Here is a 27,830-nt window from a genome sequence, read left to right on the forward strand (position 1 = left end):
TTCACTCCATTTGTTCTCTCTCTCTCTCTCTCTCTCTCCCCTTCCGTCTCACGCGTCCCGTCGTCGCGTCGTCGCGCGCGGCCGTAGCGGGTAGCGCTCTCGCAGCCGTCTGCGATGAGTTTAGTTTTGAAAACAAGAGGCCGATCGTCGCTCGCGCCGTACTACGTCGCCGTCGCCGCCGTCGTCGTCGTCGTCGTCGCCGCCGCCGCCGCCGCGTGTAGACGAAAGTACTCGGTCGCAAGCGCGGACGTGGATTAAAACGCGCCGCCGTCGAAAGTCGTGTGTACAGTTTTTATACGGCCCTTCACGTTCAGCCGTTTATTCGTACAGACATCCGTCCATCCGTTCCTCTCTCTCTCTCTCTCTCTCTCTCTTTCTCTTTCTCTTTCTCTCTATTTCACTGTGTATCTTTCCTCTCCATCTCCCTCAGCCGTCCTTAAACGACTCCTACGCTTCTGGCGTCTCTTTCGTGTCCGTTGTCTGGCGATACGTAACCGATAGAAAAGAATGGACGCCCTTCGAGAGCAGGTAATGATCAATCAGTTTGTATTGGCCGCAGGCTGTGCCAGGGAACAGGCCAAGCAGTTGCTGCAAGCGGCGCATTGGCAGTTCGAGGTAAGGAAACGGGCAGGTTGGCGAAGGCGAGGAGGGGTGGAGAGAAAAAGAAAAACAAAGAATGAAAAGAGAGAGTGAGCTTTTCGTGCGCCCTTTCCGATATACGCGTACGTTGCGTATGTATATGTTAATGTTGTAAAGACGCGCGGAGTGCGTGTACGTGACAGGCTATGCTCCCTGTCCTGTGTACACCGCTACGTAAACAAAGCGACGAAAATGGCCGATCACCGCTGGTTATCGCTGCTCGCGCGACGTTAAGCGACGAGGACGATGTTACGAGTAATTCGTAGCACTCTACTCTGTCCGATCGATCTAATATTTTCCTGAGTGAGATGCGATTATATTGCCGTCAATATCACGATCATCGTTCTCGCTAAGCGAGAACTCGTCAATGAACGCGCGACTCGCTCTCTTTCGCGTTCGCTTCATTCATAAAAATATTGCACGATGTTACGCGATCTCCCAGCGCGATATCCGCGCAAATTTGAATAAAACGGCTATTAAATCCCGTAAAATTTGTATATACGTAATTTTTTCCCCTTGCGTTTTTATCCGATAACGACTCTACAGTCGGCTTAAAGGTAATATATTATCGAACGAACGGATATGAATAGTTTCTCGCGTTTTGAGATCGTCGGTTTATAAAATCCCCTACTTGAGAAGACTCGTTCTCCATAAATGTTCGAACGAAGAACGCGTTAAAGTTTACCTTTCCCGTACGTGTACGTTAAATCGAAAATTGATCTCCGCTAATTGCATCATTTTACTTTGATTCGTTTTCATTCGCGTAGTACGTACTCTCGCTACATAATGACCTGCATCCTCGGTCTTGTCATTGCGCAAGAGGATTATATACCGTCGTTGCTGATTCATCAGCGATATACTCGTATGTCATTTCCTTGTATACGGTATTTCCTTGTTATAGTATCGGTATCGAGTATCGGCCGAGTATTATGTCATTATGTCACTTTATATAGTCCCAATTTATAATCTCTTTTAAAATAGCCCTCTCGAATTCTTTCCACTTTAGGACTTGTCACTCTCTTGTCATTCATGCGCGACGTACACAATCGCATCTTAATCATCAGACGAAAGAGATCGATAATCGCTATTCACGGTACATTGTGTTTTTTTAGACGGGCGTCGTCGACCTGTTATAAGATTTATGTATACATTAATTATACAATGTACATGCAACCGAAAGAGAGAGAGAGAGAGAGAGAGAGGGAGAGAGAATTTTGTACGCGTCAGAAATTGGTGTAGATAGACTCGTGTGTATGACTCGTATATTTATTCCCAACGATAGAATCGTCACAGATATTGATATAAATTTCAATTTTTCCATATATGGATAGAGAATGAAACTTTTCAAAATTATGCCGATTTTAAATTAAAACTCGAAAGACGGTATTTATATTTTTTTCGTAAAATTCTAATAGGGTTCCTTTCATCATTTGGCTATTAGATTATCAAAAAATTCTTGTCGTTTTGTCGAGATTTTTTTCTTTTATTTTTTTTTTAAATATATATAAGGATACAAGGGTAATTTTTTTTTTTTTTTTTTTTTACGTGTTATGTAACACGTGAAAAGGAAAAGAAATTAGATTATGTAAGATTAGAAATGACAAATTTTGTTGTAGTCAATTTTTGCCTTAGTTGAATTAATCGTAATTAAGTTAATCGGAGTTTTCAGTCAAAGAGGCTCACCGTGTCTAGATTATCGTAATATGTTTTAAAACGTGTAACGAATTTTCATTCATTCCGAGAATACGATGACTGAAAGACGAGGAAAAGATATCGTCACACAGATGATCATAAATATGTGTATAATATTCTTTTTTCAGCAATAAGTCTAGCAAAATGTGTGTTAGACACACCGATTGTTTATTACTAAAATATTATAACAAAGATTATTATTAAAATTTACGATTGTTTATTTTTGAGATTATTCAAACATTAAAGATCAGGCGTAAGATTAATGATTCCTTATCTTATGATCTTATCTCTTCGTTTCTTTTTTGTTTTTTTTTTTAAGTTTAGATATATACGATATGATGATGTAACCGAAAGCAAAACGAGAGCAAAGCTTTGCATGATTGTGTGTGCTCATTATTATTATTATTATTATTATTATTATTATTATTATTATTATTATTATTATTATTATTACTATTATGAGTAATTATGAAAGAATGAGAAAGAGAGAGAAATAACATTACGACATACTAAGATACGCGCTAATATATCATCGTGATTAGAGTTTAGCACGAGGAATCCTTCTGTGTGCTTTGCGACCACAATGTAAACAATGCGGCAACGTATATTTATACACGCGCAAGGAACGCGCGTCTCGTTTCATCTCGTCTCGTCTCGTCTCCTCGCCTCGCGTCCGTGTCAATTCGATGTAACGCGATATACAGGGTGTCCCCATATTGTACAATTTTTAATCTTAAGAGGTATAATGTGATAACAATACAAAAGATTACTGCTACCGTTACTTTTAGATGTCGGTAAATATTTATCATTTTTTTTTTCCAATAAATTCTACATTTCTTTATAGTTTGAATCACTTTTTCTCGTGTAATGATACATTGTATATTAAATGTATACGGTAATTATATCGATTTCAATCCACGCCACCGCTGACGCAAAGTGATTGTTACAAGATAACACGCGCGGAAATGTCACGGTGAATTTTCTCCATTTAAGAACTTTCTCCGCTCGAGCGGAGCGTTAAAGCGGAAACACGCTATACAGGGTGTCCCATTTTAAAGGACCCACTCAAATATCTCAGAAACACTGCGTTACATCGACAAATGTTTCAAACAAAAGTTGTGTGGCTTCAAGGGGGCCATAAGATAGTGACAATGATTTGACCTTGGAAAATCATTTGAAGGTCATGTGAAGGTCAACTTTAAAATCTTAAATGAAAACCCCCATTTTTTATTTAGTATTCTTGTAGCTGACATTAAGAGCTTTCCAAAACACTGTAATAAAGTATTTAAGTACTTTTTGAGTAATTTTATATTTTAATCTGACATATTTTGATATGAAAAATTAAATATCTTGTAAAATATTTAGTTTTCGATAATCTTATCGTAATACTTTTATGTACAGAATAATGAGACATTAGTGCAAAAAAGAAAAACAAATAATTGTTTAAAAAAAATACATTGTAAATAATTTTCTTAAAAACAATTATTTTTTATACTAATTGACTTGTCTCATTATTCTGTACATAAAAAAGTGTTACGGTAAGATTATCGAAAATTAAATATTTTACAAGATATTTAATTTTTTATATCAAAATAGTTATATAATTAAATAGTTATATATAATATAGTAATATGTCAGATTAAAATACAAAGTAACTCAAAAAGTACTTAATAAAAAAATACTTTATTAAGTACTTTTTGAGTGTTTTGGAAAGCTCTCGACATAAGCTATAAGAATATACAAAAAAAAAATACGGGGTTCCCTTTAAGAAATTAAAGGTGTCCTTGACTTGACCTTAACGATGCCATCCAAGGTCAAACCAATGACACCATCTTACGTTCCCCTCAAAACCATACAATTTTGGTTGAAAACGTTTTTCTCTAAAACGCTTAGTTTTTGAAAGAAAACTAAGCGGATGTATAGATGATCTAAGGACACCCTATATAATTACGTGATTTGTCTTAACGTATATTAATGTTTGCTGAAACGAGATTAAAACCGCCGGTTTAATTTATTCAATTAGTCTTGTTTCCCCCCCCCTTTTTTTTCCCCTCCAATATATAATAAATCCATTGTATCAACTCTCTAGCTATTTTACGTTGTGATATTCTTTGTTTCATTTTTTTTCTTTCTTTTTTTACATATTTGCAAAGATGTCAATAAATACAGCTGAAAATAGCAGATATAGCGGATACAATGAATTACCCCCGCCCTTATGCAGCTTTTATGTTTCCCTTTCGCTGCCACAGCGTTCCGGACCGAAATATGAAACGCGTTTCTTGCCACGCTGGCCTATTACATTCTTATGCTAATGTCTTCGATATATCAGACTATCGAGTATCACCGGCGTTTTAATTAAACACCGGTTGGCTGAATGTCACGGTATATTGCGTGACGCGTTCTCCATATAACAGACATTAAACTAATTAATTCTGCCTTAAATCACAAGCACGACATTTTACTTTAATAAAATTAAATTTATTTAATTGTTAAAATTATTATTTAATTTTACATCGCGCGTACGTGCGTGTGTGTTTTATGTGTAGCTGTTAGATGTATAAAATGACAGAACAAAGTCTGTTTATAGATAATTATCGTTACATTAATAATAATAATAATAATAATAATAATAATATTAATAATTGATAATTGACGTAACATTGAGACGACCATCGTGTTACAATTGTTATCTGCAATTATCGGATGGCTCTTTGATAGAGTGCGATGATATGGATATCCGATATCGGCCGCGAGCGCAAGGATCGGATATCGATATTATATTGTAAAGCATCAGACGATACTGACGAAGCAGCTTACGATTACGAGATTGCTAACTGGCAGTTTAATGACAGAGAGTAACAGAGACACTATATACATATATGGCGTTGCCATACGTCCTCTTTTCTCCGCACACCGTTCTCTCTCTCTCTCTCTCTCTCTCTCTCTCTCTCTCTCTCTCTCTCTCTCTCTCTCTCTCTCTCTCTCTCTCTCTTTTTTTTTTTTAGGGCGTCCGGGGGGAATTTTCTGAATGTGTCCGGGATAATTATAATATCCGGAATTTATGGATATTCCTAAATATTTTGCTTTTCAAATTTAATTAACCATATACAATAAGGTAAATAGAATACCTAATAATAAAATTTCTTTTAAATTAAAAACATGTTTGTTTTCAATTTCATTTTACTGTAACAATAAGCACTAATGAAAACGAAATCTAAAATAATCATTAATTTATTGTTATAACCAACTTGTTAATCTATTCGCATTTCTCTATATGTCCGTGGTTGCAAGCGAAATGTCCGAGAGGAGGGGGTAGGGGGGAGGGGGTGTTCGGGCTATAGGTTCTAGTTTTGAAAATTTTATTATGGCCAGATTATATCGTTCTCTCGCTATTCCTAATCATAGAGATGACTGTATACGATTTCTCTTGGCTTCGATCGAGAGCGATGCGCTAAAATTAGAGACGCAAAGATATTCTAATCTTTATGTCAATATATATTTTATATATGTTTAAATAACGATAAACAAATCTAATATTAGAGAGAGGAATACCAAAAGAGAATTCTTCTATTGTATATAAATTGAACTTTTACATATCGTAAATAAATTTTATTTCACCATAAATTTAATTTTAAATCGAATATTATTGTCACATTTTTATATTAATTCGAACTCAAATCGACGATATTTATTTAAACTCTTTATTCCAAACGAAAAAGTCGATTAAAATAGTTTCCGATTTCAAGTTTGCCTAATTACCATATAATATTATAAGGACCAAGTTCCGATTAATTTATCACTAACATCCGCATTGTTAAAATCTATTTTGTTAAAATGAATAGAATTATGAATAGAATATTTCATGCGTGGAAAGAGAAGAATTATATAGCTAGAGACTTCGCTGCAGGCAATTTTGTCCCAATTGAATTAATCGCCCGATGGCTTTCTAAGTCGCGTGCTATAGCAAAAAAATGCAAATATATAGTCTCTTTATTTTAAGGTATTATTTAATCGATAACACATCTCATAAATCGATCGTGCCTTTTGCTGTTGCAGACCGCTCTCAGTATCTTTTTCCAAGAGGCGGCGATACCCTCCTGCGCACAGGGAGCCGGCACCCACTTTGGCCAAGTAAGTCCCTCAGCATCGTTTACTTGTCACGTGACCGACGAAAAGCATGTAAGGCGGTAACCATGTTCTTTCTATATCCGTGCACTCTGTGCAATCAATGAGTTCTATTTCCGCGTCGGCGAGTCGCGTCGTCTTCGGTCGTACTTCGCTTCGCCTCGTCTTCATTTAGCGTATGCGTGTGTATATGTATAGAAACACAGGGACAACTTTAAAGAAGGACTTTTGTGTGCAAAGATTATATCCTTGTAACACGCGAAATGACACTTTAAAGTAATACAAGTCGAAAATATCATTGTGTTTTGTTCCCCGTGTAGGTCATAGAAATAAATCTGATATTTTTATACGCTTTTGTTTTTATTATCACCTATAATTCTTTATATATAATTCTTATCAGTGATTTTAGAGTGCGTATTTATTTCGAGTCCATGTACATATTTATCTCGATACAACAGCACAATATTATCTATAAAAATATTGATTTTAACAGTGATTATCGTCACATCGTTAAAGAAGATCCGCTCTAAATTATTCAAAGGTTTCACCTGCAACGTTTAGCTATTTATTTTAAACAATCATATCCCGTATATACATTATTCGAACATGGAGAATTATTTATCCTTGAGAGAGAGAAAGTATTTTGTTTGCTTTTTTGCTTACCAATTTCCGGACGAGATCCAATTACAGCGAATTCCATAGATCGCTCTCTTTAAACGATCGAATTTTCTTTCTTTCTTCCCCCCTTTTTTTTTCCTTCTTTTTCTTCTTTTCCGGTCTCGCGTAAAGTGACGTAACGCGGTTACGCGTTAAAAAAATATTCGTAGACTCGAGCAGAGCGAGTCGCGTGGGCCGGCTGGGTATATGTTCTCATCTTATTGATTATTCAAAAGTAGGTTCGCACAACGAGCGGCGAGAGAGAGATCATGGTCGGGGAAACGGGGGAAGAGAATGATAAATACATCGGGCGGGGGCCCACCGATTCACGAAACGCCTTTCTTCCTTCTCTCGTCGCGTCATCCTAATGTGCATAAACACAGGGAGAAAATCGATTGTAGCGCGTGTCTGACCTTCACGGGGGTGACTGCCGCCCCTTCCGCCAACTATTTATGTCGCTTTCTGATTAATTACCCGCTCTGTCTCTCTTTCTCTCTTCCTTGTAAACGTCTTTGTTCTGCATAATTTTATAATTGTACAAGGTCGCCGCATATACATATAACGGTGATGATAGATCCGAGATATATATATATATATTATATTTTATCTTGGGCTTGTCATCTGCAGCCAAAACGACACGGCATAGAGTCTTCTGGGTAGATTCCTATCGCTTACTCTCTGGCTTGCGAATGCACGATTTGATATATATTGTAGTTTATTCTGGTAACCTGGCTCTCTCGAGATTCGCGTGATCTGCCATTTATTTTTTCCTCGCGTTCTCTTTTCTCTATAAGGTTCAATGCTCTATACAGAGTGTTCAGTATTTATTAATAAATGCGAGTGGCGAAGATTCTTGTAAGAAATTGAAATAATATTTCCCTGATATTGATATACGTAAATGTATGCGGTTGTCGAGATACGACTGATTGATATAAAAATTTTAGTCGAAATTTTAGTTTTTATTTCTGCGCTTGAAAAAAAAAATGCAAAAATATAATAAAATAATAAAAATCGAAGCGATTTTATAAACTACGAAATAGCGTGATCGAGTTGATTGAATTGATTGAATTTGAGAATGAATCGTGTTAGTTTTTGAAGAAAATAAACTTTCTGTTCGCTAAATGCATCTATTTTATCTAACACACTGTGTATATATTACTATGATATTCCCTGGCAAAGTTACCGCATTGTGAGCTTATAATATCAAACCATGAAAAGTAGAAAGATGATTCATATTTCTCATCTCGTATTTTATATCCTCAGAATATATATTAACATGGAATAACATTATACATTGCATTGGAATTTAACTTTCAAATCTCCTGAAAATTGTCAGCGGGAAAATTACACGTACTAACCAAATTGCGGAATAAAAAAAATCGATAATACCAAGATTAATGATTTTAACGATATTAATGGAAAGAATGTTAATGTGTCATATAATAATAACAATAATTATATCCTTCCCCCGAGAAGTTTTTAAATAATCGATGTTAATAAAGAAATCGCGGAAATTCGATTAAGCGAACAGTAAGAAAAACCAATTATAAAGATGGCACACAGAAAGATATCAAGATCATCGGCTTCCTCATTTAGCTCGTAATGTCGAACTAAAACCATGATGGTGATACGATCTCGAGACAAGACACAAAGGAGAACCGCTGTCGACGAACAGTCGCTAGTGGTAGGTGTAGTTACTATTCTCGGTCGGCACATTCCGATAAGTTGTGTGCCAAATCTCGATTCGCAAGACTGGACGGACGACGGACGGTACACTGTCTCCAAATGTTCAGCTCTTTTATTTTTCATTAGCACATCTGCCCTTTAATCGATTCGGACTTGTCCATCTTTTCTCGCACGCTACTTTCATAATCTGCTCAATTTTAAAAGAACAAGAGTATTCCATTAATTATATAAAAATATCTAGCTGGAATATGTATATTTGTATATATTTGATTTTGCTTTCTTTTTCTGTTTCAAGTCTTATCTAATTCAAGCAATATATTAATTTAAAGTTTAAATTTGAAAAATATTGGGAAATCTCTGTTTTAAATGCTTATTTAATAAACAAAAACAATCTTTGCAAGTCTGATATGAAAATACAGAATTTAAAAAAGCAAGAATCACACAAATTGCAAGATTCAGAATCTGCAATTTTCCACGAATCCAACGAGCAAAGAAACGTACTCTGTATATTTAGTCCTTTCACTTTTCATTCTTCTTGTAAAATGACGATTGAATCGCACGATAATAGAAATGCAAAAATTACTTCTAGCAAAAAGTAGAAGCAAAATGGGGTTTATTCATTTTATAATGACATATATATATATATATATACATAGCGTCAAAACGTATCCTATATTTCATATATGAATAATAATAATAATATTTCATATGAATAATATCCTAATATTTTATTACTCAATTTAAGTATAGTAGAGCTGAGGCCATCGAAATATGTGCTCCATCAATTAGTCTAACGAGGCATTCGACAGATTCTAGTTCCTTCAATAAAATGTTGAAAACATGAAAGCAACCAGATGAACTTTGTGAAAGAGCGTGAATGGCGAAAGCGTAGCGAGCCTTATTTAACAGTCGCTTATCGCTCGCGGATTATCATCACGGCTGGTGGTCGTTGCCTATACTACACATGTTGCCCTTGTATTCTTTGATCATCGCACTCGTCTACCTGCCTACCCGACGTCACATACAGGAGTCGAAAGTTCAACAAACTCGTTGTAGTTAATCCTCTTTCAGAGGCCTGACAATTTTCCGTTCCTTTGTTGGATCTTTTTTTTTGTTTTTTGTTTTTTACCGGTTTGTATTTTTCTCAATAAATATGTTTTACAATTTGAAATATTATTTAATTAAAAAAAAAATCGCTTATAAAATTTAGGAATAGCTTATTGCTTTTTAAGAAAATTTAGATTAATATATATTATATAAAATAGATAACATAAAAGAATAAAATAATACAATAGGAGAGGAAGCACATTACCTTATCTAATTATAAAGACTTAACGTAGACTTTTATCAAGGATTTCCTCTGTTTTTTTTTTTTTTTTTCACATTTCTCTTTTCAGTTCTTTTAAGAGAATCGAATAATTTTTTTTTTAAATCAAAGTACAGCAAATTTATTATTTTACATTGCACAAATTGATTTATATTACTACACTTTATGGAAAAAATTAAAAGCTATTTGTTTAATTCCCTTTAGTACATTTCTCCTAGCACAATTAAACTCCTTATTTTAAAGATTTTAAAAATTGAAAGTGCAATTTTGCTAATTAAATTTCTGTCAATTCATCTTAATCCAATTACTTTCCACAAGATTATAAAGAAAGATCGTCTTCTTATTTATTTGCAGATAACACCATGCAACACACCAGCCACTCCACCAAATTTCCCGGACGCGCTGCTGGCGTTTTCCAAAATGTCAGCTGGTGAAAAAACACCATCGGGTAAGAGCTGTCGATTATGGCAACATTATATGTAGCTTTAATAATCGTTGTAAAAGACGAACGAAGATCAATTTTGTAATATATCATTTTCTTCATTTGCGTATATTTTTTATTTTTTTTTTTACGATTATCGATAAGATGCCGGGATAGATTATATCGTACTATGCAATTGGAAAGAAAACAAAACGCCGTATGCTATAAAGTAATTTACTATATATGTATATTTTCTCTACGGTATTGCTTTACTTATTTATAAATGCTTATACCGGTATCTGTTACAGGCATGTCCCCGAACCAGAACGGATTGCAGACGAACTCGACATCGGGTGTCGTGCAGCATCATGCCGTCAGCGGTCGGTGTAGCGCATCGGGCAATGCGGCGCAGCAACAGACGCAGCCACAACAGACGCAATTTGGCCTGGGCGAGCCACAGAGATAAGAGTGACTGTGCTAGTCGCGAGCGCGAAATGTCACGTAGATGACGCGCGATAACGTTTCCGGAGCGCGAGTGATGCTCCAAACATGGAACGAAAGAGTCCAGAACGGTTGAACACATGGGGAAGAGAAAAATTCATTTTTTTCCGAGAAAAAACGGAAGAGAGAGAGGGGGAGGGGAGGGGGGGGGGAATGAAACTACAGGGAAAAATATCTTTATTGGATTGGAACCAGCTATTGAATTGTTACGTTATCCGCGCGCGATAATAGCAATGTGTGATGCGATGGTAGTGGTGTGTGTGTGTATGTGTGCGTGTGTATTATATCTGTGTAATGCGCGAGTGAGTTTGCAAGCATCGATTTTCTCAACGACGCCCGTTCACGTCATGTATCACGGGATGATACGCATCTCTATTGCTTGGTTCCCTTTCCGGCTTCTCCGAGAGATCATCTAATTTAAAATGGCGCGTCAAAGAATCTGACACACAACATACACACACACACACACACACACACATATATATATATATATACATGTATACACACATATACACGAAAAGGTGAGGAGAAAAGATGAAAATTACACCGTAGAATTTTCTTCTCTTTTCTCTGACACGCCGGGACCATACGTATCGTAGGTCCGAAATGGTCAAAAAGACATTGATAATAATCCTGAACGATCACATTGTAAGAATGGTTCTTCTGCTCCGAAATCCAACTTCCTGCGTCCCCATATACTACAGACAGTGGCTGTTTCTTTAGGATTCACCGTACACCACCGTTAGACTAGGCAACGAATTTTCGCTATCACTTCCATGTCACAGTACAAAAAAAAAACTGCGAGAGTTTCTTCGATCCTCGTCTTGAAAAATCTTTATCGCGCATTTTTTCGCGAAAAATGATGAGAAAACCGCGTATTTTCAACATAAGTAAGAGACAAGGCTGCACCGAAGACATTCATTTTTGAATCGTGGAACTCGATTTAGTTTATGATCCTTCTACTGTTCTCCTAAAATAGAATAATGCTTATAGTTATTCATGCGAACGCCCGTATTCCGTTTCCATACTAAGCGTATTGATATTTCGATGGTATACCAGGCTAAGTATAATAAATGAAGATTTACCGTGTAAAAATTTGTAAAAAGATTCTCCCGAATTGTGTGTAACGCGTTGATTTTACATATAGTAATTAATTACAAATAAAAAATAACTAAAATAAAATTCGAATAATAGAGTATAATAGCTCGAACAATTGACGCCGTCAATAATAATATACCTGGTGTCTTTTCCAGTCCATTTTTGCTGTCACCATAAGTGATAAAGAATTCTCGAGTCGATTATTGTGTCGGCTATACGTGTGAATACAGAACTAAAAAATATTTGATTTTTTTTATGCAACTTCACAATGTTTACAAATGCTCTTGTATGGCAGCTCTGGCAATACGATTCTACCTGATATCATAGTTATAGTTGTATATCGATATTCTCCCCGGAATATATCGTATTCTATATCTGTCATTATATTTCTCGTAACATGGATGGACAAGCATCTATATTATAGATAGAGATATATTTGTTTTCATTAAGATTCTATTCTTTGTAGTAGCGATTCTATATAATTTTCTTTCTTTTTATAGCTTTTTAGAAATCTCTTTTCAATTAAAATGATAACAGAGAATTCTTTATTCTTTATAATCGATTTATGTATATCTGACGGCAAAGTGTCTTTACGAATGCAATACAATATCCAATTTTTTTTATTTGTGATCGTAATGTCGATGAAAGTAATGACAAAGTCAAAATCCAAGTTTAACTAGGTAATTTAATTTTCAATCATGCGATCGAAATTCGAGTATCCAGGCGTCGAATATATAGCTTTATCTCTGTGAATGCGCGTTTATGTAAATAATAGTAGATATTAGTTGTAAGAAGAAAAGAGAAATTTGTGAGTATGGCGAAATATTTTTTCCAATAAGGTACACGCTTTAATACCTTCCTTATATTTGTGTAATATGATGTGTAGGCTGTATTTAAGATAAAAAACTGTCGACGAGAACGAAAATGTTTTACTATGTTGAAATTATAATTATTGTTTATTTGACTATTACAAGAATAAATAATGGTCGTGTACATAATTTTGAAAGAATTAAATAAAATATGAATATTGGTGCTTTCTTATCCTCGTGGTTTAGTTTCACTAATACCTTTGTACTTTAGAATTTGAGAGCGAAAGCGGCCGTTTTTAAATTATATTACAAAAGAATTATTATATACATTTTGACAATGATACGATGTAAGTGTACATAATTTTTTTATAAATATAATTGAAAGTTAACTTACCCCTACGCGCGACAAATTAGAATATTAATTTATATTACGTAGCGATAAGATGTATTCAAAACTAGTAACTATATCGGTATCACTTATACTGTCAATACGTTTCGAGTATTTGATCACTGTATAAAATGTTATAGCGAGCGTATTATGCTACGCGCTTACATTTTCGCGTTATGAATAAAAAGTATATATGTACAGCGATTACGTAATTATTGCGTATCTTAAATCTTAAATCACATTTATTCCGATGGTATTTCGACACTTCTACCTAAACCTGACCATCTGTCCGGTACAGGCAAAAAGTAACGATGCATCGCGGCGATGAACCTAGCGCGATATTCCTCCGGTGATATTATCGTTGGTAATTTACCTTGGCCTCCCAGAATACCAGATTTCTTCACCATAGTCTCCAGTTTTTTGTCCCAAGTAAACGTTCTTATATAATCTATCAATTGGAAGAGATAATAACGATGCATAAAATCGATATCTTTCGACACGAGAGAGAGGATGACAATAAATAGAATCGCGCTTACCTATTATACCGAGCACGAGCTCGTCGGAGCTTGGCTCTAAGCCTACTAATAACGAATAGTCCATTACAGAGTTGTCCGCTAAAAATTTGGTATCCTGTTCGATGGCTCGATTTAATACCGCCTTGGAATGCGATCTGATATACAGAGGAGAGTCGCAGCTCACTAAAACGTAAAACGCGTTCGTTTAATATCTCGCGCAACAATTCATCTATTCGTAAATAGTTGCAGAAAAGAGAGAGATACATACTATTCAACAGATTCTCATCCAGCAAGACCAATTCACCCTCGTGGCACGTATCGTCTGGATTCACAAGTCGATTCCGCACGGATCCCTTTAAATCGAACTTATCGGTGATGACTCGGTTGTAAAACAGATTCTCCATTACCAACACGCTGGTACGAAGTGCCGCGTTAGTTGCGTTGTTCTTAAACGACACCCTGTACACGCCGACGATCTTGCCCAGCAACGTCGGTTGTTTGGTTTGTTGACACTTTTCCATATAGGCGAAATAGTTGGGCGCGAAATCGAGAAAGATTTGCATCTCGAGCCGGGACATTTCCTTTATGATGAATCTATCGTCTGCAGAAAAGAGAAATATTACTAAAAAATGCACAATTAAATGAAAAATATTTTTTTTCATACATGCATATTTATATCAACGGAAAGTATGTAAAGATCGCACACATATATATGCGAAGATAACTTGGGTAATTAAATACTCAATAAGGTATTTAAAATAATAATCAATCACACCTCTGCTCTTGCAAAAGGAACTGCCGCTCTTTCCGCCTCTCGCAGCCCACTGTACACTTCGACTAAGGCTTCTTGTAAAACCATCTTCGCCGTAGGGCAGAACATTGTCCCTCAAAGCGGCGAATTGCGCGGCAAAGTATATTCTACAGAAGAAGTTGGTCGTGGTGTCATTGAACTGCACCTCGATGTAATTTTGTTGCTTTATCGCCTTCTTATCATCGTCGACGTCGATGGCACCGACAGCGGCGCCGGACAATTCCGCGCTTAACACGTTCTTGTCAGATTCGACAGGGCTACTGGCCGGATTGGGACTGTTACCGCGGAAGAAGGATAGCACGGATGGCCGCTTGAACTCGCCCGATGGCGCCAAATCGAGCGAATTGTCCCTGCCCTCTGGGAACTTACGTTTGCTCAACGGACTAGGATTGAAGTCCGAACCTTTTGTCGCACGCAGTAATTCTTGCAACGCATGCTTGTAGTCGTGCGAATCCAGGGCATACGCAATTATGGACGAAAGTTCGGATTCGTAGACCACTATAGGTACTACCGACCTGCAATGCACAAGTGCGAATTATTAAAGTTACAGATTATGCGACGCGCAATAAAGATAGCGCGAAATTTAAATTGAATTCAAAATACCCGAGCGGCAACAGATAGTGCTCCAAAGGTCCTAGTGGATTCGGTATTGTGTGATTCACAGAAGCGGACGGCAACAACTGAGACAAGATTGTCTTCTTCTTCTTCTTCTTATCGGTCATATCGTCAGAAGACAGCGGAAAAACATCGGAATGCGATCTCTGATGCATCTTGGGTGATGCATCTTGAACGGTAATGACTTCGTCGGGATTATTGGCGGATTCCAAGAGCTCGTTATCGGAATTCTCGATCAATTCGGATGTTTGAAAGTCACTCTGCACTGTGGCGATCGCATCGATGGCGTTATAATCGGCCGACATGGGACTCGAGTCTTCGATCTGCGATTCCGACGCGGTATCCTCAGTTATGTATCCATCGGTGTCGATTATACTGTTACTGCCAACCGTCGTCGATCGTTCGGTGAACCGGCGCGGTCGTTCGTCTTTCTTTTTGGCCGACATCTCCGACAGTTTACTGTTCCACGTAAACACGGCCTCTGAGATGAGTCGTTTGAGGATTACGATGCCATCCTCAATCCTAAACATCAATGCCTGTACTTGCTTCTCGGACACCTTACCCTCGAGTTTCTTATTCTCCAGTGTCGGCGAGGTTAACTTGAGCTGAATCTCCTCGATCTTGTTTTTGAAATATTGTTGATCCTTGATCAATTGCTGCTTGGCGAGGTTCAGGCTCTCCAAGTCCGTCTGCAAGCCCATCAGTTTTTCTCTGATCGCCGAGAATACGTCATCACCCTTTAACGCCACGCTCTTCATCTCCTCAATCACGTTGGCATGCTGCTTTGGATCGTAAATGATATTGATTAGTGGCGGCGGCAGCGAGATCTCCCATTGCGAGATCTTGGTGAACTTGAATACGGCCAGCATGTTTTTGCGCGTGAAGTACTGATAGTGATCGTAATGTAAGGAATGTTGACACGCGTCTGCGCCATCGCGTTTCGTATAGACGCCGCCATAGAAACGTAACTCGAGATACTTGGCGAACGACAAGCACCATGTGTCGCCCGACATCGGTACCACCGGCGATACACTCTTACATTTTACACATTTGCTCCACATCAGGATCTGATGATCGGCATTCTCCTGTACAAATGGCTCGGAACTCATCTCATTGAGACTGATGTGCAAGCAGCCGCCGTCGTGCGCGAATCGTCTAACGTGTTGAGCGATTTGTGCACGGCAAGCTTGCGCCGGGCATTTGTATTCCGTCGTCAGGCAATAACGCTCCAGGAAACGACCAAGTGCGATGTCATTTTGGCCATACATCATCATGTTTACGACCCAGGGATTCACACAAAACGCCGGAGTATCATTGCCAGTATGCGAAAAACTGCAAAACAGCACGGAAAGACGTTGATGACTGGCGGGGTCTAGACAATCCGGCCACGAGGGGATCTGCTGCTCGTTGTTCTCGTTCGATATCATTGATGGCTGATACTTACCCAGCACGTTATACGTCGGATAAAGTCTACTTCCGCATGCGCGGAAGTTCGCCAAGAGACTCTGCACTTCGCGATTATCAATATCCGTAGTCAGGCGCATCTGAACGAACGGATGATATGACTTTAACTTGATACTGTTTGCCCGTTCGCGATTCTCGGACGCGAGCTGTTCGTTCACGCTATTCGCTCGAATGTCCTTAATCTTGTCGAGAAATTGCGCCGAGTAATAGATTTCCCGTGGGAAAAAGCTCCTCAGTACGCAATTTCTACCGAGTTCGGTTTCTAGATAGGGTATAGAAAACTTTAGATACGGCGATACGCTTAGAACAGTGTCCTCGAGCGCTTTCTTAAATTTGTTGAATAGCGGAAAATCGGCAACGCTCAGACGCTGACCGTTCGGACTATTACGATTGAACACGTCTTCATCATCCTCATTTAAATATTGATGCAACGGATCGCTTCGATCGCTTATGGATTCCCCGTAAATGCGTTTCTCTTCGGAAGATATCTTATCCTTTGACTTTGCCTTATCGACAAGTTCTTCGGTCTTTTGCTCGACATATTTTATCTCCTTGTTTGCAGTCATGGAATTATTATGTTTCTCCGTGTCATCAGAAACAAAGTCCAAGGTATTGTTCTCCGATTTAACATTGTTACAATTTGTTAAATTTATCGCATCATTCTCACAAGATGCTGACACTTTCGAATTGTTTAAAGATGGTTTTAATTTTGCCTTGAATAATTTTAATGTATCATAAGGATCAGAATCCTCCGACAGCATCGAGGATACTTCCCTCAGGGAATCTACGCTTAAAATATTCTCAGAGAAATGAAGATTTTCATTCATTACGGATATATTTGAATTGTGCGACTTGGTATTCCGTACACTTTGCTCATCGTTGAGCGTATCTTCGTAATCTTGGTTCATTTTAGACAATCTCTTTGTATCGATTGTATGTGTATATTCATCGATAATGTGATTTTCAAATTTCGCGGGTTCCTCCCCATTTGAGGAATCTCTTTGCAATGTTTCATCCAGAAATGAATTATTTTTGGGCGATGGCAGTTTAGCGAACTCGTCCATGAGAAATGACTTTTCGAGGCGCCACGAGTAAGCCGCAAAAATCATCATCGATGTAACGTTTTTTACTCTCTTTAATTCAGTCTGCGAACCGCCTCGTAATAAAATCGTCGCGCCCAAATGCGGATTTGCACAGCCTTCGAAATACATCAACGTCTTGACGCTTCCTAAAAGTTAAAGTTGCAAAATTAATAAAATTCTCTCTTTCTGGATTTATCGAGTTGATGAAGAATTTAAAACATGGCATATAACATTTTCTTAATTATAAACTTTTCCTCTTGTTATGTATCACATGTTTTAAATTTTTCATCAACTTGATATAGAAAAAATTTTATCAATTATATATATTTTACTTGCTTTGCTCATCTGAAAAATTTCTTAAATAAAACTTCTTGCATGTGCCAAGCATATATCTCGCACTTATGTGCGCGTCTATAGTGTTTACAATACTAGCACCTGTGCATCGTGCTACTCTTTTGAGTACGCTAAGTTTTACGTTGAGAACCAATGTCACTCCGCATTCCCTCAGCCTGTCCTGAGCTAATCTAGCTACGGAACGATGCACGAGTACTACGTCTGGACCCAGAGCGGTAATTCTCGCCACTGTGTGTCCCAAATATTCGCTTTCCTAACAAGTTTTGTATTGAAAAAATTAAAATATTATAGAGCGACGTTTTTAAATAAATAAGTATCAAAGAATTAAATATCAAGTGTTCGATTAAAAATAATAAGAACTTGATTAATTAAAAATAATGTGATAAAAAAAAAGTCATGTACCTGCAACATTACAGGCTCCAAACTTATCAACTTGCCCTCCACACGCTGATACATTAAACCGCATTGTAATAATAAGATCTTTGGATGTGCGATCATGGCGTTCATACAACGATGAGCGACATTTTTACTGCAAATCACACCAGATACAATATTGCAATCATCCCTGCTACCACCGGGACATTTTTTGAACTGTATGTATTGTCGAATATCTAGATTATCAGCATCATGATTCAAATCTGGTCGCACGATGTCGACTATCTGATGCGCGATGAACAGAATCGTATTTGACCACGTTTGCGATAAGCCTTCCTTGCTAAGAAGTTGCTTAATGAGAGAATCTTCGTGCGCTTTAGACGAGGCCCTGAGATCAACAAACATCATTTTTACTACCATATCGCTTGCTTTTCTTTTTATATTATTATTACTATCAATATCAAGTATTAAAATACTTCAAAGAACTTACGTTAAACACTCATACGCGCTTAATTCGCCGAAGGCTGTTCTCAGATTAGTCGCTCTGTGCCATCCGTTTTTTTCTTTGAACTCGTGCACTTGAAGCGTATCGCTTAACAGATCGTCACATATCTTGTGATTACAATCGTGCGATTTAAGATTGATCTCTTTCTGTTCGATTATACCATCGCTACTGTCCACGGAAATCGCAGTCAAATCTTCCGACGTTGGTCTTTTTAATGTAACGGTTGATGCTTCGAGATTTAAATCCAAGTAAAAACTCGAACTGGATGATGGCAAACGACAGAAAGTTTGTGACTGCGAGCAATTTGTAGGTTTCGTCTCACTTTCGGAATCTATGCGGAACAAGTCAGTTGTCGTTAAATAATTGTTTGTCTCAGGATAAAAAAAAGCTCAATTTTTTGCATTACCGGTAGTTGAATCATGCTGAGGAATAGTTTTTACCCATGCTGGTTCTTGCGCATCGCATGCTGTCCGTTTTTCCGTTAATAAATCTATACTTTGTAAGGAAGACAACTCTACCGGCTTAAATATGGCCGCCGAATCGTTAAATACGTTATCGCCGACGACCGACTCGATGAAACCCGCTTCCAACAATGCTTGGCCTATCGTAGTCGCTTGCACACTATATAAAAAAGAAAGTCATAATCGTAATTTCAATATATCGTAGCACTTTAGCAATTTAATATTGTGGATATGTACCGAGTGGCTGTTTTATTCTGTGCTATCATCCAATTCACCAATTCGCTTGCTAGGAAACAATTGTAATAATTTTTCAATCGAATTCTATGAGTTTGCAATTGAATAGCTTGACTAGACCGAAACAGTTCTTCCCAAATCATCCTTAAAGAGGCCGAATTTTGCAACACGAGCGAGCGTTCGTGTGACGTTAGATAACTATTACCCGATCTGTAATAAATAAATGCAAGACTGAGTACACAAATTCAATGATAAAAAGTAAATATAATATTTAGTCATATATCTAATTAATTTTTACCGTTTAGTCGCGTAATTCTCCTCCATATATCCTATGCTTGGCTTCCGACATATCGATGTTTCGTCGTCCATTGATTCGCTGGTGTGCTTCCGAGTTAACAGTGGTGAGTCGTTTCCATACTTTACTTGAAGATCTTCTTGCAACGCTTTTAAATCCGCCGATAAATCGCTTCTCATATCTGATGATTGAAGGTAAGAAAGAACGACTTTGCAACAATACGTACAAACTCTGAGATCCCCTTAATATGAGAAAAACATATAGACATAAAGATAAATATAGATGTATACATTTATATGGATATACTAAATGTAGTATGTATATATATATATTATTTATTTATATGGATATATTAGAGATATTTATGTTTCTCTATACCAGTGCATCCCATAATTTTCCCTGGTATTTGATCGGAGCAACACTTGGAGCAAAAAATTTGTCCGCACACGCGACAGTGGTGTCTTCTCCGAAACGTCGTGAACCTTTCACCACATTCGTAGCACTGTTTACTCACACTATCTGGCATCCAATAACTTCTCAACTGAGAATCTTTGTACGAACGTAGATTCTATAAAGTAATGTACAAAATTTTTATTACAAGAAATTTTATATTATACAAAATAATGTAATGCAACAAAATTTAAAGTACAATAATAATACTTACATTACTTTTTAATGCCACAATATTACTAATACGCTTCAAAATATTTGGTAAACTGCGGCCCTCGCTAGCTAATGAAAAATTTATCATACTAGTGCTATCATCATCAGGGGTTTGTTCCGTACTCTCTGATTGCTTCCAAGAATCGGAATCGGAGGAATTACGTTCGTCATTGTTAGAAGATACCATAGAATCATTGGCGCTTGGCGAATCTAAACATAATATATAATATATAATAATCAAAGTAAAAAACGATATTAAGTACGACTAGTATGAGTTGTTGAATATGGATGATTTCTGAATCATTACTGAATTTCTCTAAAAGAAGAAGCTAAAATATTACATTTTATATTATATCTTCATTCTGACAATCAATAATTATGTCTCCTTATTATAATGGATGTAATCAAACATTGAAAGCATCTAACAATATGCACGGTATCTATAATTATAAATATAAATATTATCTAATAATTATAAAGGAAGAATGGATTATATACTAACATAATATAATTAAGAATATCTAGCTAGATATTTACTTTTAGTAAAGTTGAAAAATTTGGAGAAAAGCGACGCTACGACAGGTTGGCTCTCTTCGGGACTCAACGGAGCAAACTCCGTGAGTTTCGACGGCGAATTCATATTCTTATTCATTCTCGCCGATACTATCTCCTTACATGCATTCTGAAGTCTAAAGCTCTCTCCGATATCTAAGATCACCTCCTAATCACTCTCACTCTTCTCGTTGATCCTACCCGTTCGGTCCTGCCGACATGACACACAATGTAAATGTATATATATGTATGTATATACGTCACGTATGGCAGTTTTGAGTTTTGACAGATGATCAGATCAGATCAGATGATCGCGATCGTCGCGACCACTGTGGTTCGTCCTTAAAATCTTTAGTAATTTAGAATCTTGATAGATGACGCCACCGATATCAAAAAGTTTGCACATTTCATTTATGTATTTTGTTTTCTTCTTGTGTCCTTTTTTTCTATGGTAGAAGGAGCAATTAAAAAGAGAGAGAGAGAAGAGAATGTATAATAATTATCGCACTGATCGTAAATTTGATAACAACACATTTTTGTAAGGTCTCTATAAATTGTTCGTAAAATTCTAATTTCTGAATAAGAGTGGCGAATAAATTTATAGCTGATAAAATAATTGTAATTCAAAGAAACGCTAATATAAATCAATGAAATAAATTTTTATCTCAATACAGTATTTATTTGTAAATATTAATTATTAATTCTTCTTATTCGATTAGAATTATCTCTTATTTGTGATTGATGAAACTTTATTGCTACTGTTATTAATAATTAATCGTAGGTTAGTCCAATTCGACATTCACTCCGACACTATTTTGCTTACCATCCTTGCCTGCCTGGCAGCTGCCAGCCTTGCCTGCCATCCTTGGGTGCACCAATCCTCGCAGCTGCGCAGGTGTATCGCCCCTAGCACATTCTTATCAACATCTCCGAAGAGTCAGTCGCGGCAGAAGGAAGGTTTGGCGCTTCGCTAGCTCCTTATTTATACCTTACATTATTATCCGTACCTCGTGGATGCCGTCCAGGAACGAGTCCCCCTGATCTTGTCATCACTTCGCTTCCTTCAAAGGGCGATCGCTGGACAGTAAGACGATGCGATGGGCGAGGGAAAAAGCGAGCGTTCCGGCAAAAGGTAATGTGTTTCGTGTAGCTTCTCGAAATCAGACGATCGAACAATACGCCGCACTATTATTTAATTAACTCTGTTTAATTTAAATTCACGCGTTAGGTAATTTTGCTTACCACTGCTTGCTCATTATCTTTTTTACCCGCAAAAATTTGGGAACTCTAAAATGAAGATACTGTTTTATAGAATATAATGCAACTCTCTCTCTCTCTCTCTCTCTCTCTCTCTCTCTCTCTCTCTCTCTCCTGATTGAAATGAATCTTTCTGAAAAATCATATTTTCACTATTTTTCTCTCAATTCTTTTCTGCATTAAAAGAAAGCATATATCATTTGCAAAAAATGACTTGCACTTATTACAGTTGCTAAATATTTTTTTTCTTACCAATTTAATTTTTTATACTCTTGATTTTTTTGTTTTAAAGATATGGATTATTCAATTGCTGCAATTTATTATTGGAACTAATAATAATTTACAATACGCAGATATACATATATATATATATATAAAATATAATTTATTATACAAGCTGAGATTTATGTGCCCCATTAGCATATTTTGAAATATATATTCAAAAGATCCAGGCATTTTTCATGTTCTCTATATGTGTATATATCACGAAATATCTGTAATTACGTGATTGCTGCTAAATCGATATTGAAGAAAAATTATTTACGAGTATCAATTTAATTTCCCATTTGGCTCTCGTGATACTTTCAAAAAATATAATCTTTTTCAATTTGAGATAAGTGGCAAAAGCATATTTCTCGCGATCGTGCTTTCAACTAAATGATCATCTCGCCTGAGAAACCGTTTAATCCCATTTACTGCGATCGTTAGTCACGCCTACCCAATAATATAATAGCTCGTCAATAAATACATCGATACCGTTTACCGCATTAATTTCCCGAAATAATCAGAGATAGTAATCGAGTATAAAAATAGTATATTCAAGTCTTTTCACACCTCGTTGATGAAATTCAGAAATGGTATATACGGGTATGCAAGTTTTTTTTATGAAAAATCTATATAACAAGATTTTGCGTTTCTATATTTCTTTTAATAATAAGATATTGTTTATTAGAAAAAAATAAAAAGCTATAATTAAAAAAAATCAAAATATACGATGAGGTGAGGTATGTTATTTTGAAATATTGAGAGGTATATATATATAGATGAGAGAGGGATGTGTGTGTGCACATATTAAAATTGATATATTAAATTAAGTATTTAATGTAAGTAATATGTGACTGTGCACATGTTTCAAATTACAGCTCGTCGATTAAAAAAACTCAGACTTTTGGTGGCCACGGCCTGGATTCCTTCTGTTAAGGAAGCTCGCGTGCAAGCACCGGCGGCGGCTCTGTAAAATGCGTTTAGATTGAATCACGCACTAAGACCGCAGAACAACTGACCGGTTGGCGATATGCCGTATCGCGAGTTCGTCGGTGCGTGCAAATCACATGGCGCGGACATTAATTTAGCCGCGCGTACAATTTTGTCGTGCGGATAGAGTGAGGATAGTAGGGTCGCGGTTAAAATCGGGGCCATTGGGTCGAATGAAACCTCGACGTTACAAATCGACCGACGATAAATCGGCGAGAGAACCGAGCAAAAAAGATCTATGCGACTTATGCGAAGAAAAATAGCGCCGAGAATGAAACTGATAACGTTATCAAAATTCATTGTATGAAGTAGGATAAAATAATGAGAGAGGACAAAAATTGGCAGCGGTGGGATTCGAACCCACGCCTCCGAAGAGACTGGTGCCTTAAACCAGCGCCTTAGACCGCTCGGCCACGCTACCGTACGCAGATTCACCCCTCTCACCCTGACATGCATGATTTTGTTAATTATTCTTAGGATTATTCTCTGATTTTCACGTAACACCTAATTTGATCTCTTTTTACCCATACATTTTAGATACACGCATATGTAATTTTTAAAATATTTTTCAGAATGGTCTACGATAAAATAATATATTATAGTTATCTCATATGCCATTAAAACGGTGCCAAACTAAAATACTTTTTACATATATGTCACATTTTTCTATCAATCAAATGCATTTTACATTTTTACATAATAATTTTATCTTCTCTCTTCTCAGCTCATTTAATTAATCGTAATTTATCTTAAATAACGGTTTCTCTACAATTTTGGTCACAGATGAAACTACAACATTTTGGAGATATCTCACGGATGTCATATTCGTTTTCGACGTAATTCATGAGGGCTGACGTGCGCGCGAGCCATTAAGCCAGGATGAGATTTATTTTTCAAGCTGCGCGGTTTGCAGATCGATTCGTCGCATTTGGAAGAGCCGTTGTAATGGCATGTACAGCACTTTCGTACCACTCTCTTCCTGTTCCTCGTCCTACCTCCGTACCTCCTCGCCACTCCAGCCGGCCCGCCCTTTTACATCCCTCTAATTCGCGTTCCTAATACCTCCTCGGTTCTTCGTCATCTTCAGTGAGCTCGAATCATCCATCCGTATCACGTCGCAAACTATCTGATTTATTCTATATATTCGTGGATATAATAGCTTAAATTAGCAAAATTTAATATAATAAAAAAATCTTTTATATAATATTTAACGAAAATAAATAATTCTCTCTCTCAAAGAGTGAAATGGAATATATGGAGCAGAATAAAATTAAATAAATAAAAAATGAGATTTAGAAATAAAATTTTTAAAATGTATGATATCACTTGGTACAATTAACAATAAGATTACGATTAGGCAAAGATCCTCCTCTCGCGGTGTCGGCAAGTCATCCTCGGATCTCGAGATAACGCATGGTAAAGGCAAGGAGAAGAAGGGACGTAAGAGCAAGACTAAGGAGAGATGGCCGTTTCTCGAAGGATTGACGGTCGACGAGTTGGCTCGCTATCGAAGGAGGCGCGTGCAGGATCGGCCGAAGGACAATCTTCAGTCACATCCGGAATCAGCGGTCCAGCAGGATTCTGCGTCTGAGTATCGCCGCGCTTTCGGTACAAATATCGAGGAATTTTCTAAGGTATTTACATATATAGTATTTTTAAAATATGTATCAAAATAATTTATACATGTTAAAAACGTATATCTATACATGTGTAATAGGAAAATGTTTGGCCAATAGAAGGAGGAAAGCCCGAGGATTATTCGGAGGAAACCCAAGATGCACAATCTTCGCATCGCATAGATTTTCGAGAGTACGAAACAATCGAGAATCCATCCGCGAAAGAAGAGAATACTTTTGCTCAATTGACTCATGGACGTGACACGATGGAGGCAAGAGTGGAAGCCCCACAGTTCGAGATTCCATTCAGACGTCCATCACTTATGAGAAGGTAAAGTTAATCATTATTGTTATAAATTGTAATATAATTAAGATCAATGTGTATTTAATGTAATTAATATATGTAGTAATTAGACAAATAATAAGCAAAAAATTGAGAGAATAAAAGATTTTCTATACGAAACAATATTTAATAATATATAAAAAAAATAGATGTACAATAATATAAATAATTATAATAATATAATATTACATATATACATATTTTTAATAAAGAATATATCGTAAAAAATGAAGAGAACTATATGCGTATGTGTGTACATGTGTGCAATGAAATATCGTGTATAGTACGTAGATTTATATCTAATTTTAATTTGGTAATTCGTTCAGCTAGCTTCGCGAAGATTATCAATTCTTTTCTGTCGTGAATCTTTTAAGACATTATATATCAAAACTGTTCCGAGACACGCAAGTTCGTGTAAATATCGAAGAAACATAAATCTGAATGTCATGCAACTAAATTGGCAATTTAATAGTAGCAACCGAATGTCTACTTTTTTTATTGGATATAGCATCTATATAATATAAGTCACGGATATATATTTTAAGGTATCACAATTCAGTAAATGGTATTATATAATAAACAATGTTCTCTTTCTCTCTTATTAATACATCAAGCCAATTAAATACACCAAGCGAATTAAATTGCATACAATAATGATAATTGCAAACAAACGTTTTTTTTCTACAAGATATCAAAATTTTACACACACACACACACACACACACACACATGCATAATTTTTAAATTAAATAACTTTTAATTTAACTATTAAATTTGTTATAATAAACTTACACGCACACATAAAAGATACTCAGAAATTAACATAAATAATAGAAGAAGTTGAAACAAAATATTAAAGATCAAGATCAATTGAAATTGTTACGATCGATGCGTTTATTATCTATTTAATTCCTATTAACTTAAAAGTGACGATTCGTCTGTTATTGCGAAAAGGGGTACTAGCTTAAAGTGCGGCGGGGATTTCTACACCGATACGGAAACGTACTCGGCGTACGTGCCTTATGAGGGCCAGCATCGTGCCGAGCTTGCGCGTCGACCTACGTCCTTGAAAATGGAGGGCGACCTGGACACCATGACAGAGAAATGCGAGAAATTTATCGAGTGGCTCAATGTTAGTCGACCGGAACTCTTGCGTATACCTACTCATCTGAAGATGGAGGGCGAGTTGGAGACGTCGACGGAAAATCAGGACAAGTACATTCCGTTTGTGGGTGCGCGAAGACCGGAATTATTGAGACGAAGTACAAATTTGAAGCTCGAGGGAGATATCTACTTTGTACCAGAATACACCGATGTGTTCAGAGATTATAATATCAAAGGTAATAATAATAAATTTTGAAAAAAAACGTGATAAATAAATTAAATAGAAAAAATTTATTTAAAACATTGTAGCTAAAAGTATTTTTATATGATTATGAATTAAATAATGAAAAAATTATCGTTCAAAATATTCTTAACGAGATATAGGATAACTTCTATGCACTTTGCTGTCGTTTCTTTTTTTTTTATTTTATATAATTTTTATATATAGATAGACTGCAGCCGAAGAAGCCACAAACGCATTTAAAAACTGAGGATGATTTTTTCCAAAACACAGAGAGCACTGAAAATTTTGTTTACCCTCACATTAAGCAGACACAAGAAATAGACGCTAAACAGATTAAAGACGATGAAGAAGACAAATGGATAGACGATCCAGAGGAGAAAAAACGAAAGGACGAAGAGATGAGGATGTTGGTGTCAAAGTTGGAAGATCTAAATGGTCGGCCGCTCGAAATTCCGGAATACCGAGACGCGTACAAGGTACAATATTTATTATTCATTTATTATTAAATCTGATTAAGTCATCAATAATTATAAGTTTTATTTAATTTTATCTATATCTAATCTATATATAAAAAATCATTCAAGATTGAGACGCAAAAATTCACAATCTGTTAGTAATAAAGTAAGAAAGAAATATAAGAAATTAGAAAAAGGATATATCAAAATTTAATAATCATAAAGATACATGAAGAACATTTGAAAGAAAAAAAAGACATCTTTTCTTTGGTCGTGTGCATTATATGC

General features: G+C 36.4%; 3 protein-coding genes and 1 non-coding gene across 10 annotated transcripts in view; 2 read left to right on the forward strand and 2 right to left on the reverse strand.

Moving 5' to 3' along the window:
- The first annotated feature begins 69 nt into the window (after positions 1 to 69).
- LOC138945060 (UBA-like domain-containing protein 2) lies at positions 70 to 13,202 on the forward strand. Of its 2 annotated transcripts, XM_070316249.1 has the most exons (4): positions 76 to 615; positions 6,388 to 6,462; positions 10,481 to 10,574; positions 10,856 to 13,200. In XM_070316249.1, the coding sequence occupies exons 1-4, from the start codon at positions 508 to 510 to the stop codon at positions 11,011 to 11,013; spliced, it is 435 nt and encodes a 144-aa protein (XP_070172350.1). In that variant the 5' UTR covers positions 76 to 507; the 3' UTR covers positions 11,014 to 13,200. The 2 variants fall into 2 exon arrangements, with proteins under 2 accessions (XP_070172351.1, XP_070172350.1); XM_070316250.1 differs by lacking the exon at positions 6,388 to 6,462 and having other exon boundaries at positions 70 to 615; positions 10,856 to 13,202.
- Fab1 (fab1 kinase) lies at positions 13,062 to 22,437 on the reverse strand. 4 transcript variants are annotated; one of them, XM_070316242.1, is made up of 15 exons: positions 22,277 to 22,437; positions 21,255 to 21,480; positions 20,719 to 20,927; positions 20,433 to 20,622; positions 20,058 to 20,295; positions 19,763 to 19,969; positions 19,471 to 19,685; positions 19,050 to 19,395; positions 18,587 to 18,947; positions 18,167 to 18,437; positions 15,273 to 17,976; positions 14,634 to 15,184; positions 14,127 to 14,459; positions 13,880 to 14,041; positions 13,062 to 13,791 (listed from the first exon to the last, which is right to left on the reverse strand). In XM_070316242.1, exons 2-15 carry the CDS (start codon positions 21,367 to 21,369, stop codon positions 13,586 to 13,588), a joined length of 6,108 nt encoding a protein of 2,035 aa, XP_070172343.1. In that variant the 5' UTR covers positions 21,370 to 21,480; positions 22,277 to 22,437; the 3' UTR covers positions 13,062 to 13,585. The 4 variants fall into 4 exon arrangements, with proteins under 4 accessions (XP_070172343.1, XP_070172342.1, XP_070172344.1 ...); XM_070316241.1 differs by lacking the exon at positions 22,277 to 22,437 and adding an exon at positions 22,093 to 22,236; XM_070316243.1 differs by lacking the exon at positions 22,277 to 22,437 and adding an exon at positions 21,059 to 21,157 and having other exon boundaries at positions 21,255 to 21,344.
- Positions 21,752 to 27,830, forward strand: part of LOC138945058 (uncharacterized) — a 7,617-nt gene continuing 1,538 nt past the window's right edge. For 2 of the 3 annotated variants that reach the window (XM_070316246.1, XM_070316247.1), the window contains exons 1-4: positions 25,076 to 25,414; positions 25,498 to 25,727; positions 26,694 to 27,079; positions 27,292 to 27,563. In XM_070316246.1, the coding sequence (XP_070172347.1) occupies positions 25,097 to 25,414; positions 25,498 to 25,727; positions 26,694 to 27,079; positions 27,292 to 27,563 (1,206 nt within the window). In that variant the 5' untranslated portion in view covers positions 25,076 to 25,096. Of the gene's footprint in view, positions 21,813 to 22,050; positions 22,402 to 25,075; positions 25,415 to 25,497; positions 25,728 to 26,693; positions 27,080 to 27,291; positions 27,564 to 27,830 lie in introns of those variants that run through there. The other variant, XM_070316248.1, reaches the window with a different exon arrangement.
- Trnal-aag (transfer RNA leucine (anticodon AAG)) lies at positions 24,120 to 24,201 on the reverse strand. The gene has a single exon. It is a non-coding gene; the product is annotated as a tRNA-Leu (tRNA).

The sequence above is a fragment of the Polyergus mexicanus genome, unplaced genomic scaffold, assembly GCF_030449975.1.
Source record: "Polyergus mexicanus isolate NDT 795.1 unplaced genomic scaffold, iyPolMexi1.0 SCAF_3, whole genome shotgun sequence".
Classification (NCBI taxonomy): domain Eukaryota; kingdom Metazoa; phylum Arthropoda; class Insecta; order Hymenoptera; family Formicidae; genus Polyergus; species Polyergus mexicanus.